The sequence below is a fragment of the Frankliniella occidentalis genome, unplaced genomic scaffold (assembly GCF_000697945.3).
Source record: "Frankliniella occidentalis isolate FOCC.00 unplaced genomic scaffold, Focc_3.1 Scaffold16, whole genome shotgun sequence".
Classification (NCBI taxonomy): Eukaryota; Metazoa; Arthropoda; class Insecta; order Thysanoptera; family Thripidae; genus Frankliniella; species Frankliniella occidentalis.
The window spans coordinates 1,230,620-1,242,830 of NW_026267146.1; the positions used below are offsets into that span (position 1 = coordinate 1,230,620).

Below are 12,211 nucleotides of genomic sequence, written 5' to 3' on the forward strand. Positions count from 1 at the left end.
TCCTGGACTGTATTCTGGAACACGACCGTGACGAACGCCGTCCCGCGTGCGCGGTGACACGCCCGCCCAGCCCATGCGCTCCGCCCCGCCACGACCCTTCCGCTCGGTCAGTGCCGGCGGTGCCGGCGCGCCGCGGACTCTTATCGGTCTCAGGTGGCCGCGGGGCGGGGCGGGGGAGGAGGGGAAGACGGCGCACCCTTCTCGCCCCGCCGCGCCCCGCGCCCCGCCACCTGTTGTACGGTGCAGAGTGTGCGACACACGCGTGCACCGCCGCCGTGCTGGCGTGGAAGGCCCCTGTTTACGACCCGCAGCCACCGCACCGTGTGCAGCACCGCGACGACCGATATATAGGTGAGAAGATGTGATCAGGGGGGCCAGAGCTTGGCCACGGTATGCCTCTTCGTGCCTACGTGTGTGCGTTTCTACGCTGCACTTCGGGAGAGCCGTGAGGCCGCGCGACGCCTTGCTGTCGTCGCGACGCTGCCGCGTCGTGTGAGGGCAGTAAAGTCCCCGGCGGCCCGGCCGCGCCACGGCGCTACACTATCAGCAGCAACGCCGCGCCGCTCCCCGCCGCCGCTCCCCTCCTGCCCGCCCCGCAGCACCACGGTGTTGAAATAAATAAGGTGACGTGCTGACAAGCCAGTCGTAAACCCTTATTGAAGTCGCCGCGCCCGCGAGTGCCGCGCCGCCGGCCGCGTCGCACAGCAGCGGCGGCGGCGCACTTGTGGCGCGCGAACGCGCCTCCCGCGACGATTCACGTATGATCGTAATAACCTGCCGCTCTGTTCTCTTTGAAAGCCGAGGTAACTCCTCCGGCTGGTCTCTGGGTCCCCGAGTGGGTCCCCCAGTTCCCCTCACCCCTCCTCCCCCGCGGCCGTGTATGACGGCTGGAACAATGAGCAGTAACCTCCGCTCGGTGCTCGGTGCGCCGCGCTGCCGTCCGCGCCGCGGTCGCGACGTGCCTCCACTCGGGGGGCGGTGCTAAGCTGCCTCGGTCGGGGGCGGCATGGCGGAGCAGGGCGGAGAGTCCAGGGCGGCGGCGGCGTGGCGGGTGGTGCGCCTGCCTGCGGAGCTGGTTGCCTTCAGCGGCGTCGCGGTCCACGGCGAAAAGTAATTGTAGTTCCGTTGGTGTTTTCGGGCGCGGCGTGGCCCTGTGGTGGCTGCTGGCGACACGACAGGTGGACGACGAAAGCTCTTGGTGGTGGTGGTCTCGAATCGCATAGCATTTGGCGCGGCATGGCGTGCTAGCGAGCTGCGAGCTACTCTAGAAGGCCATGCGCGGCCCGGCCCGCCCCGGCCCCGCGGCGTGAAGTGAAACAAAGCGACGGAACGAACCAACACCTCGCTGACGACAAGGCGGCGGAATGCCGGAAGCAGCACCGCAGCCGCGGCACCGCGTGTGAGGCATAACGCACCGCACCACGTTGGACGCCCCGCGGTCCTGTCCGACCCGTCACTTTGTCACTTCGGCCCGTCACTTTGTCACGCTCGTCGTCACGGCCGTCGTCGGCCGCCTCTTCTTGTGTCCGCCGCCGCAAACGTCCCATGACTGTCGCGGGGATGATGGAGTTACGCCCCTCTGGCTCGCGCCGGCTGGACCGCGGCGGGGGTTGCGCGGCCGGGTGCGCGCGGCCCGGTCGGTCGGCGGGAGGAGGCGTTGACCTTGCTGGCGCTATCAGGCGGCGACGGGGCGGCGGCGGCCCGGGGGCATCCCGACCATTGGCAGAACATGGCACTAATAGCGCGTATCGATAAGCGGATGGCGCGAGTACCTTGCATGGGCGCCGCCGCGCCTGCTGCACTGCTTCATCATCGTCAGCCTCGTACTAGTCTCTCATCCAGAGCACCTAGCAATGCAACACTTTTCGTAGCATTCACCCGCGCTAGGGAAGCGCGCACCTCTTTCCCTGAGGTGGCACTCAACGCCGCACCGCCGTTCGATCTCGGTACGCCACCGCGTCCCGTCTCTGATTTTCGGTTTCGGTTTTCGTTTGCTGTGTGTGGCGCTTACAATGCCGCGCCGGGACCCCACACCACCCGCGAGCGCTGTCGAAGAGGGGCGCGGATGAGAGTTTCGGGGCGATAGCGCGCCTGCCCGCCATGGCCCGCCCCGCACCGGCGCACCGCGCACCGCCCGGCGATAGAGCAAAGCTCGAGCAAAGCTCCCCCGCCGCGCCATCAGCCACATCGCGCGGCCCGCCCATCAGATAGCGGCGGCGGCGGCGGCGGCGGGGCTGTGTCACTCCGCGTCACTCACATATCACAGTCCCTTTGCTCTTGTGCGCTGCCGTCGCCTTGTGCACCTGCTGGCTCATTCATAGGGACATAATACACCCTCCCCTCCTCCTCCTCCTCCTCCCTGTTGCGATCATCCTCTTCGAGCACCGCCGAGGCGGCGGCGGCGGCCGCCGTCCAAACGATAGAGAGCTCGCTCGCTCCGGCGCCATAATTTTACGACCGTCGGGACGCGAGCAGGACTATTGTTATTTGGGCTACAAAACGCAATACTTTGCGTCCTCGGTGCTGCGTGACCGCGCCGCAGCTTGGCGTCTCCTGCCTCTCTCGCACACAGCGCCCTGCTGCAGGACTCTACCGACTCACTCTCACTCTACCCTATGCCCTCTGGCCATGGCGGCAGGTGGCAGGTGACAGGTTGCCGGGGACACGGGCACTCTGACTCCCGCTGCTGCTGCACGCGGAATATGACGTCACGTATGTGTGTTCAAGTGTGAGCTCATTTCACAAACGCCATCATACACGTACACACACATACACACACACACACACACGAGGTGGTGGATATAATGCTGATCGTCTCGCGAGTTACGCGAATTCTTGAATCATTCTCGGTTCTCGCCCTTTGCAGCTCAAGGGGGTGGGATTGGAAGTGCTTGTTCATAATGTGACGTCAAGTTTTCTTTACCGGTGGAAGTAATTAATTACGATACCCTCTTCGAACTCTAGTTGGTAGAAACGGTTTTTTTTTTTGGGGGGGGGGGCATGGTGTATGCAGCTCCTTGAGCTGATTAACATTCTCATGGTATACGGGGTAGTTTTATCACGTTTTAAAGCTCCTCATTACCATCGCTTAACTTGTAAGAAAGAGTTCCGTAAAAGGCGGATATGGAACGAAATTTTGAAACTCTTGTTTATTAGGCCACTGATATGGTGATTGTTGAACTCTGTCCCTCACAGGCAGGCTCCGGCTCGGGCGGCGAGGAGCACAAGCTTGACTTGGTGGTCTGACGGCGAGCCTGGCGGCCTGACCAGACCAGGGCACCGACACCGGCCGAGCCGCACTATCTCCACGTGTGTGTTTGACCCGGACAAACAGTCTCGTCCTGGACAGCGCCCGCCACGCCCCGCCACACCTCGTCCTGCCGTGCCGTGTAGGGCAGGGGGGGTCGCCCGCATGGACACGTTGCGCAGTGCACCCAGTCCGGTGCGGTGGTGGACGACGGACTTCCCCCAGAGCGAGCGGTGGCGAGCGGTGCGTCGCAGGCCGCCGAGGACGGACGCAGTCAGTGTGAGTTAAAACAGCGACCTCCCGACCCGACCTTCTCGTAAGTTGTGCCTGTGCTTCCTGGAGGTGGTGTGCCAGCCTCCTCCCCCTCCCTTTTCTTTCACCTTCTCGGTTTTTCCCTTATCGGCCGCCCGCTTTTTGCAGCCGCCTTGCAATTACTGGGATATATTTTTTTTATCACCAGCGCGAATCAACGTGGAGCCGCAGCTGTTCAAGAATCATCAATGCACTTCGTTTTAAATGCCTGCCGGCTCTACAGGGCCCCGGCCTCTTCGATGACGACGCTCTGGACTCTCTGGCGCGGCCACCAGCCACCTTCCCCACCCCTCCCCACCCTCCCCTCCTCCTCCTCCCCTTTCCTCAGACACTCTCGTGCGTGTTTGCTTAGGACCGGCTCGGTGCGCACCTCAACCCCGTCGACCGACGGCGTTGACTTGTAATAATCAAATCTCAGTTTTTCAGGAAAGTCGAGAGCGAGCGAGCGAGCGAGCAGCAGGACGCGGCGAGCAGCGCAGCGAGGGGTTGCCGCCGGGCTGCAGTAGTCGCGCTGCCCGTGTTGCCGTTGAGCTCCGTGTTGACTCTGCTGGTTAGGGCCGCGGCTGGCATCGCATCGCCCTGCCTGCCTGGCGCACACCGGTGGCCGCCGCGCCGTGCATTGGCAGGCCTGTCCGTCCAAATCGGGCTGCCTTTTCGCACGGGGCGGCGCGCGCACCGGGAGCGCGTCGACACGAGCACCTCCCCGTCGTCTTCACCACCACCACCAGGACGACGACCGCAAGCCAGGAGATGGGAAGCAGGGCGCTGAGGCTGCCGGCACACTGTGAGCCCGGACTATCAAGAGAGCTATCCGTCGACAGTATACATTCGATACACTGTCATGGAGTTGCTCTCTTTATGGCCGGCGCAGCAATACGTTCCCGAGCAGCTCGTCCGCGGACGCCTCGCACCTGGGGGATGAAATAGAGGTCATGCAGGTAAGATGTCGGCTTTGGCTAACCCACCCCCCAACGTTTCACGAGGCGACACGCCTCGGATAGCGCCTGCAACGCGCCGGGTAGGCAGACCCGCCACGCAGCTGTGTGGAGACGGCGGCCCGCCCGGAGCGCCCGCGCCTAGGTTCTACCCGCGCCCAAGGCCAAGTACGGGGGTGCGGGGCAGGCCGCTTGAGAGAGAGACGAGCTCTCGCTGTCGTTCTGATTGGCTCCCGGAGCTGTTCGGCTTCAAACCCGAAGACCAAAGTACCGCTGGGCTGGAACGACGATACCTCGCGCCACTTCGGGGAACGACGTTTATTGTGGAATCTGTAGGAGCACCCTAACTAACTGTTAACAGTCAGAAATTTTTCCTACGATATCGTCTCGACATCGGTTTTCGCGTCGTTAGCAATACTTTTGTGGGGCTGGAATCGACGGCGTTTTGACAAACGACGTCGTTTCGATGTCGTTTCGACGTCGCTTGTCGAAAAGCCGTCGATTCTCGTCCTAGCCCCGCTGTAGAATCGCTAAAGGCGTTAAAACCGATGTCAAAACGATATCGTATATAGGAAAATATTCTGACTGGGTTTTTTTTAAAAACCATATCTGAATTTTCAAAAAGTGTTTATTCACTACTATTCATCTCAATATTCGTGTGGATAATTACTATGAAAACATACTTACGGAAATGGATTCCTGTACTTTTCAATTTCTGTTCCAATAAGTGAAAAGAAAATTGGTAATATTGCGCCTCATTCAGTTGGTAGCACTTGTAAGGAATGTTGTTGTTGTCTGTTGTCTGAATCCGGAGAGGGTGGAGAGTCGTTGAACTTTCAATTAGTATCTGTACTATTTATTTTGACTTGTGAAAAAACATTTTGTAAGAAATGCTGGTCAGTGGCGACAACGTTGAGAATACGCAGGTGAGTCGGATTGTCTATTTGGTTGGGGGCTGGCCATGCCACCATACTTGACCGGATAGTTCCATCCCCAGAAAGTGAGGTTAGGTGTTATCATTTGGTTTTAACTTTTTGTTGAGGACAAACTAGCAACAGCTTTAGCTGATCAGCAACATCGCGACGTGTTTTTAAGCCACGGGTTTCTTTCTTGACTTGTAAGAATCATATGCCTAATGCCTACGACCCAAGTTCCAAGTTATCGCCTTGTTTGCCTGGTAGCGTAGCAGTGCATGTTTCAAGGGACAATACTTTTATTTGAGGTCAGAAAATGATCAAATGCGCGATTTACCCGCCTTTCAATATGCAATTTAAGCCAAATTAGTGAGTTGTCTACCTCTACGTTACTCCGGTATCAGGAGTAGAGGCTAGAGCAACCAGGAACCTTCATGTTCTGCCCGTTCTTCTTCTTCCTCTGTAAGCCAGGTGCGGTATAAGGTGCGGCGGACAGGAGGTGGGTGTGGGGGTGGGGGCGCCGTGGGTTGCCTACTTACAGGGGTTTTGTGGCACATTTTGCGTACCTGTCAGGCTGCTCACTATAGCCGATAAGGCGATCGTCCCCCCCCCCTCCTCCCCTTACACCGTTCCTGCCGTAAGCCGAAATGCACTATAGGGTACCCCGCAGGGCGATCGAAGGAATAGAGTGCTCTACTTCCGTTCTCCCGCCACCCGCCCCTCACCCTGTTTCAGCTGATTTTGAGAGCGTTTCCGGGTGTTTTCAGTAGGGCGATCAGAGAGCTACTGGGAAACGTTCTTTCACCACCCCCTCACCCAGAATTAGCAGATTTCCGCACCAAGGGCAAATTTCGCGCCAAGATCCACCACCACACGCGGTTAACTGGATCGTGGCGCCTCCTACCCCTCCCTCCCTCACAGTTTTAATTTGGAGTCCATTTTCTCAATCATTAGCACCTCTTGTGGTGTAAGGCGGGCCTTTTAGCTTTTCATGCTCTTCGCAACCCCATCGTGTGCTTGCAGAGCGTGATGCTGGACCAGTTACCAGACGACGTACTGCTGGAGGTGATGCAGCACCTGGACCTGCCGGCCCTTTTCACCTGCCGCCTCGTGTGCAAAAGGCTCGGGTTTCTGGCCCTTCACCCGTGCGCGTGGCGTCGTCGGCGAGTCGACTACGGTCTCAGGCGCTGGACGTGTCCAGTGCTGCGCCTGGCGCCGTGCCTAGAGAGTCTGGAACTACGTGTCTCATCACCAGGGTGTCACAAACTGCTCTCCGCCTCAACCAAGTGCCGTGTCTCTGAATTAGAACTGGACGTGGAGAGCAGACGCGCGGCCTCTCACGCATGTCGGATCATCCGCAACCAAGACGATATCGGCGGGCTTTGGGGTCTTACAGTGGTCTTCAAAAATTGCGCTCCCGGCGACGAAGCCGCTGCACTCTTGGCGGCGGCGTCGTTGTGTGGCCCTGAGGAGCTCATTGTTAACTTCTTTGGCTATAAAAGCGGACCCTCCAGGACCTCCAGGACGTCCGTGGACAGCCCCGTTGTTCACGATACCGAGTCCAGGTCGCCTCTAAAGCGTTTCAGTGCCTCCTGCTTCTGTCCGCAATTGGAGCCCGTCTGCAACTCGATCCTGGCCACCCACGCCCACACCCTGGAGCAAGTCCTCGTTGGGTCCGCAAAGGTAGAATCGGCCTCTGGCGGAACCTCGTACATGACATCGGTAGCACCCCTGCTGGCCGGCATGCCAAACCTTCAGGACCTCGAGTGCCCCCTGCTCCCCGGGCTGGAGGCCGTGGCAGCCTGCGATTCGATCACACGGGTCTTTCTTGATATGGTGCCCAACACGGCACGCGCCGTCAGATCGGCTGCCGAGTTTCTGCGCCGCGCCAAGCACCTGCGCGATGTCACCCTGGAGTACTGCGGACATCTGGACGGCCACCTCGGCGTGGACCTGGTGTTGGCGCTGGCCTCCGGAAGGTCGCGCGCGACTGTCGAGTCGCTGACCTTCTACCTAGGCGACTTAGTCGACGTGCTGCTGCCGTCGCTGCTCCGCGCGTTGCCCTCGTTGCCGGCCCTGCGGCTTCTGGAGGTGGATGACGACTCCGATGAGCTTCTGCTGGGAATCACGCCCGATACGGTGCCGGTCCTGGAATCCCTCCGGATTCTGAATTTCGGCTATTCGCCGTGCGCCCACAGATGGTTGCACAGGGACTCGGTCAATGTGCTTCTGTCGGCGAATCCCTCGCTGCTGCTATGTCCGAGCTATTCTGACATGTTTTGCCCCATCGACTCTGGTGATGAAGCTAATGACTCTGATAGCTCCTCAGATAGCTTTGATGTCACTCCCTGTAAAGCATGTGCCATGGGCTGCCACCAGGGCCTGCTTGACAATATTGTTCTCGAAAATATCGAACGCCAAACTGTATCATCATGGACACCACTCCCTCGTGGCGTTCCTCAATAAAATTGATACCTTTCGGTCGACGAACATTTCGTTTTTGTGTTTATTTCTTGCGATTGCGGTTTTGTGAATAAATTATCAATTGCTTATGTTAGTTGTTGTCCATGTCTCACTCACTAACCATTCTCCAACTCAGACCGAAACCGTAAATGTACTGTAAACCAAACCGGCCTGTTCCAGAGGGATACAACCTTATCTCTCTTCGGAGGCATATGAGGAGTCAGTTAAAAACTGTAGGTTGGTGCAGCCAACAGGAAGAAGCAAGGAGAGAGAAAGCATAAATAGTTCCTAGTTGGTCACTACCAGCATGACCTCGAACACATTGATTCTGTCACCAATTCGTGATGATATCTTATGATCGCATTTCGATTCGCATTCAATACATTTGCGCCACTCGGGAATGTAGGGGGGGGGGGGATTCGCACTGTAACACTGAATTTTAATTTCATGGTCACAATCACTGCAGAATACTGCGGAACTTGCTTCCATTTGTTGAGCCACTTTTCACGTAGAACGATCCTCTGCAAGCTTCGTTTACCCAATTTCCACATTACAAGTTCACGCATCGCTCTCGAGAGAGAGATGACTTCCCCTTCCCCTGAGATTCTTTTGTCTCACTGTCATTCTGCCACATCGCCACATCTCGTCTCCGCGCGGTCGGCAGAGCCAATTGGGTCGCCCACCTGCCAGGCGCTCGGCTGCGTCCCTGCCGATAACGTTGGGTTTGTTTGGCTGCCTACTCGGCAGGCGTCCGAGGCAAAGTACTTCTCTCTCTCTCCTCTCTTGGAGGCGCGCGCGCGCAGGGCGAGTACGATAGGTTGCCGACCGGCCGGGGCTAGCCGTCGGCGCACGGTGCAGACTGCGACTCCCGGAGCGCCAAACACCAAACGCGCGTTTCGAAACACTCCGGCGTTGTTATTACTTCACAAACACAGCGGCGGGCCCGGGCACTCTACTTCCCTGTTGGGGCGGAGCGCGGGCAGCGAGTACCGAGAGGTACCGTGGCCGAGTAGAGCGAGGCGTTCCAGGGGGTGGGCCGGGGCGTATCCGCGCGCTGAGCGGCGGCGCCGTCCCCGGCAGGCACACGGGCCTCGTTGCATCAGCGCACTGCAAGTTGCAGTCGCACTCTGGACGTCTCGTCTGCGCACTCTGGTGGAGCGACGGACGCTCACGGCTCAGTCAGCAAAGACTGTGTAGAGAGGATATGAGGAAGTTGCCCGATAAGAGGAACAAGAAGAAGGTGGCACTGAGGAGGTGGCGTGGCGTAGCGCCGTCCCTAAACAAAGCAGAAGATGAGCGACAGTCTAGCAGAGGTTAGGATGCGTGTCGTTAGATTTCAAACAGTTTAGAACGGGCCTATGCATATGAGGAAGTTGCCCAATAAGAGGAACAAAAAGAAGGTAGCACTGAGGGGGTGGCTTGGCGTAGTGCCGTCCCGAAACAAAGCAGAACGTCGGCGACCATACTGTGTTTCATCGCGAGTGGATGTGTTATCATAAATCAAGTTTTGTAGAATTTGTAAAGAAAAAATGGGTCCATACTAAAACGGCGTAACAACATAGTGTCAAAAAGTGCTTCTGCAAAGTTTGGCTTCTGAAAAGTAAGTTTATACAATATTCTAAACCGTCCCGGTGTCGTTGTTTAGGTTAGTGTACGGACATATTACATTGGTACTATTTTAACTCAATGATCATGACTCAACTGTCGTAATAAACTTTGGTAAAGGTTGTACCAAGGTGCTAGATCCATAGGCCCGTTCTAAACTGTTTGAAATCTAACGACACGCATCCTAACCTCTGCTAGACTGTCGCTCATCTTCTGCTTTGTTTAGGTACGGCACTACGCCACGCCACCTCCTCAGTGCTACCTTCTTCTTGTTCCTCTTATCGGGCAACCTACCTCCTCATAGTGTGGTGACTCGTCAGAGGGGGGGGGGGGGCTCTGCAGCAGCCCGCGGCGGCAACACTCACTCGCAGGGCGCGGGTAGCCCCCCTCCCCCCTTCGCTCCTTTCTCTGTGAAAGCACCATTCGGCCGCTGGCCCCGAGCCCAACCCGCCGCGCAACGGTCGCGGCCGCGTAAGCTGAGTCCCGGTGGCGGGGCCGACGGTGCGGGCGGCGCGGGCGGGGGCTAGCCCGCCTCGACTGTGTCCACCCCCGCCGCCCCGCCGCGGCCAACTAAACTGGCGGCCCGCGTGCGGCCCGCGTGCGGCCCTGCCCTGTCGGTGCCCCGTCAGTCCCGACCCGCGGCCAGCCTCGCGCGCGCCGACCCGACGCCCTGCCCGACGTCACCGCTGCGACCGACTGCAAGCAGTGCCTCCCGGCGGAGGACGCGGCGGCAAAAAACGCGAGCGTTTCGCGGTGTGGTGCGGTGCGTGGTGGAGAGCGGAACTGTATCGCTGCCAGGGCCGTGGTGGTGGTGGTGAGTCCCGGGAGGCCCAGCTGATAGGCGTAGGCCCGGGAGCGGGGAGGAGAAGGGAGGGGCGGTGAGCGGCGGCCCGACCCGGCCACCACCGACACCAGTCGGACATCGACGTGAATTTGAAATGCCCCGGGCCGCCGCGCCGCCCCGTCTTCCAGTTGCGGCCGCCGCCGCGCCGAGCGAACAGAGCGAGGCACCGTCGTCGTCGGGGCGCCGCCGCCGTCCCGGGTCCGAGCCGCCGGCTGAGCTGCTGGTCTGCGGCCGCCACTACTAGTCGTCTGCAGTGTGTTTGTGAGTCTGGCGTGCGCGCGATATACACCGTCCCGCCGGCAGCAGCTCGCGGCGTGCAGCGAAACGCACCCAGGATGCGGCGCCGGCGCAGCACTGAGGAGGAGTCCCTCATAGCGTCCGCCAACGACCCGGAGGACGACATCCAGCCGGAATGGGTGTACCGCATGCGGGACAGGTGAGTGCGTGATCGCGATAGGCCCGCCCCCTCCCGCCCAACTGACCGTGCCGGCTGTCACAGGGACTGCCCCTTTTACGCGCGGTTTTGGGTCCGGATGACAGCGATAAGGGGGGCGGTGTTCTTTGAGTTACCTTCATACGGATTGGAGAAGCGGTGGGAGGGAAAGGGAAATATGCCTACCTTTCAGGCGGCTTCTTAGTCAGGCCTGACTGGTCGACAGGCGGGGGTCGGCGCCCCTCTTGAAACTTCGCTTGTGCCCTCCAGCCGCTTTGAGCACCATACAACCACAACATATGGGCAAGGTAGCCAGAAATTCACACACCGTGACCCAAGTTAACAAAAAAACTGCAAATAACTGCAAAATGTGGTTTTCGTGCTTATTGGGTGCACTGCACGATGATGGCAACCACAGGGTTCACACCACCAACATCACACATATTTATTGTAGAAATAAAAATTAACGGGATAATCAGATCGATTTTGGGTGGGCTACTTAATTTCTAATAGGCCCACGCACTTCAACTCCTTTGTCTGCTGCACGAAGGCTCTGCGGAACAACGGGTTATTCATATATTACCTTTGAAATCTATAACCCAGGAGCGGGGTCCAGGCTCGCCCAGGACGACTGTTACGCGACAGACTCATCTTACCCCCCTCCCCGGTGATGGAGCACCACAGCCTTCTTCCAATCCGACGGGGCGGGGCGGGCGAGGGAGTGCCACTCTGCGAATACTGATGGGCTTCCTGCTTTACACTCACACGTGGTCACATCTGATGGCCAGCCGTTTGTTACAGAGTTATGGCAAAAAGAGGAGTGTTGTTGGGATATTCCGGAGGAAAGGACTACACATGAACAACTCGCCCCGCTGACAGCGTGACGTCGTGGAGCTCAGGAGCGTCGCGTGTTGATAGTTTGCACTGTGTGCTACGTAATTCCTGCCGCATGACCCCTGGAGTTCAGGTTGCATCCTCGAAAAAACACCGCGGGGCATATGGTGCCGCCGCCGCAGCCCGCCACACCACGCCACGCCAACCTGGACTCCGCCTCGTCCCGGCCACGGCGTCGTATTGCCCAAGCTCCCCAAGCCGCTGGGGAGAGGGATGGGGAGAGAGGGAGAGAGGCTAGGCGCAAGTGGTCTATCCAGGTGCGGACGCAACTCGCCCCCCCCTCCTCCGCCACGTCCTCGCGTGCCCAGGTGGAGGCCGGGGGAGGGCGGTGGGAGGAGGGATGCAGGAGGGAAGGACCAGGACCACAGGCAGGCCGCCGACCTGGCCCAATGCACCGCGGGTAGAGACGGCCGCGACGGCCGCGGCCTTGGAGGGGAACCTCTCGACGGAGACGTCGCGTATACCCAGGCCGCCGACCCCTCCCCGTTCTCATCAGCAGGCTGGCGGCGACGGCTCCCACGAGCACCGCGCTCACTGAGGCGTGCGGTATAATAGCAGAGAGTG

The 12,211-nt window shown here is 59.2% G+C and overlaps 2 protein-coding genes across 3 annotated transcripts in view; both read left to right on the forward strand.

Annotated features, from left to right (window-relative positions):
- Positions 1-4,006: 4,006 nt before the first annotated feature.
- LOC113218339 (uncharacterized) lies at positions 4,007-7,960 on the forward strand. Of its 2 annotated transcripts, none has more exons than XM_052264121.1 (2): positions 4,007-4,497; positions 6,432-7,960. In XM_052264121.1, exons 1-2 carry the CDS (start codon positions 4,492-4,494, stop codon positions 7,872-7,874), a joined length of 1,449 nt encoding a protein of 482 aa, XP_052120081.1. In that variant the 5' UTR covers positions 4,007-4,491; the 3' UTR covers positions 7,875-7,960. The 2 variants fall into 2 exon arrangements, with proteins under 2 accessions (XP_052120081.1, XP_026294433.2); XM_026438648.2 differs by lacking the exon at positions 4,007-4,497 and adding an exon at positions 4,506-5,420.
- A 2,157-nt stretch (positions 7,961-10,117) lies between these two features.
- LOC113217912 (solute carrier family 26 member 10) overlaps positions 10,118-12,211 on the forward strand; it is a 30,566-nt gene continuing 28,472 nt past the window's right edge. The window contains exon 1 of the mRNA XM_026438005.2: positions 10,118-10,756. Within this exon, the coding sequence (XP_026293790.1) occupies positions 10,656-10,756 (101 nt within the window). The 5' untranslated portion in view covers positions 10,118-10,655. The remainder of the gene's footprint in view (positions 10,757-12,211) is intronic.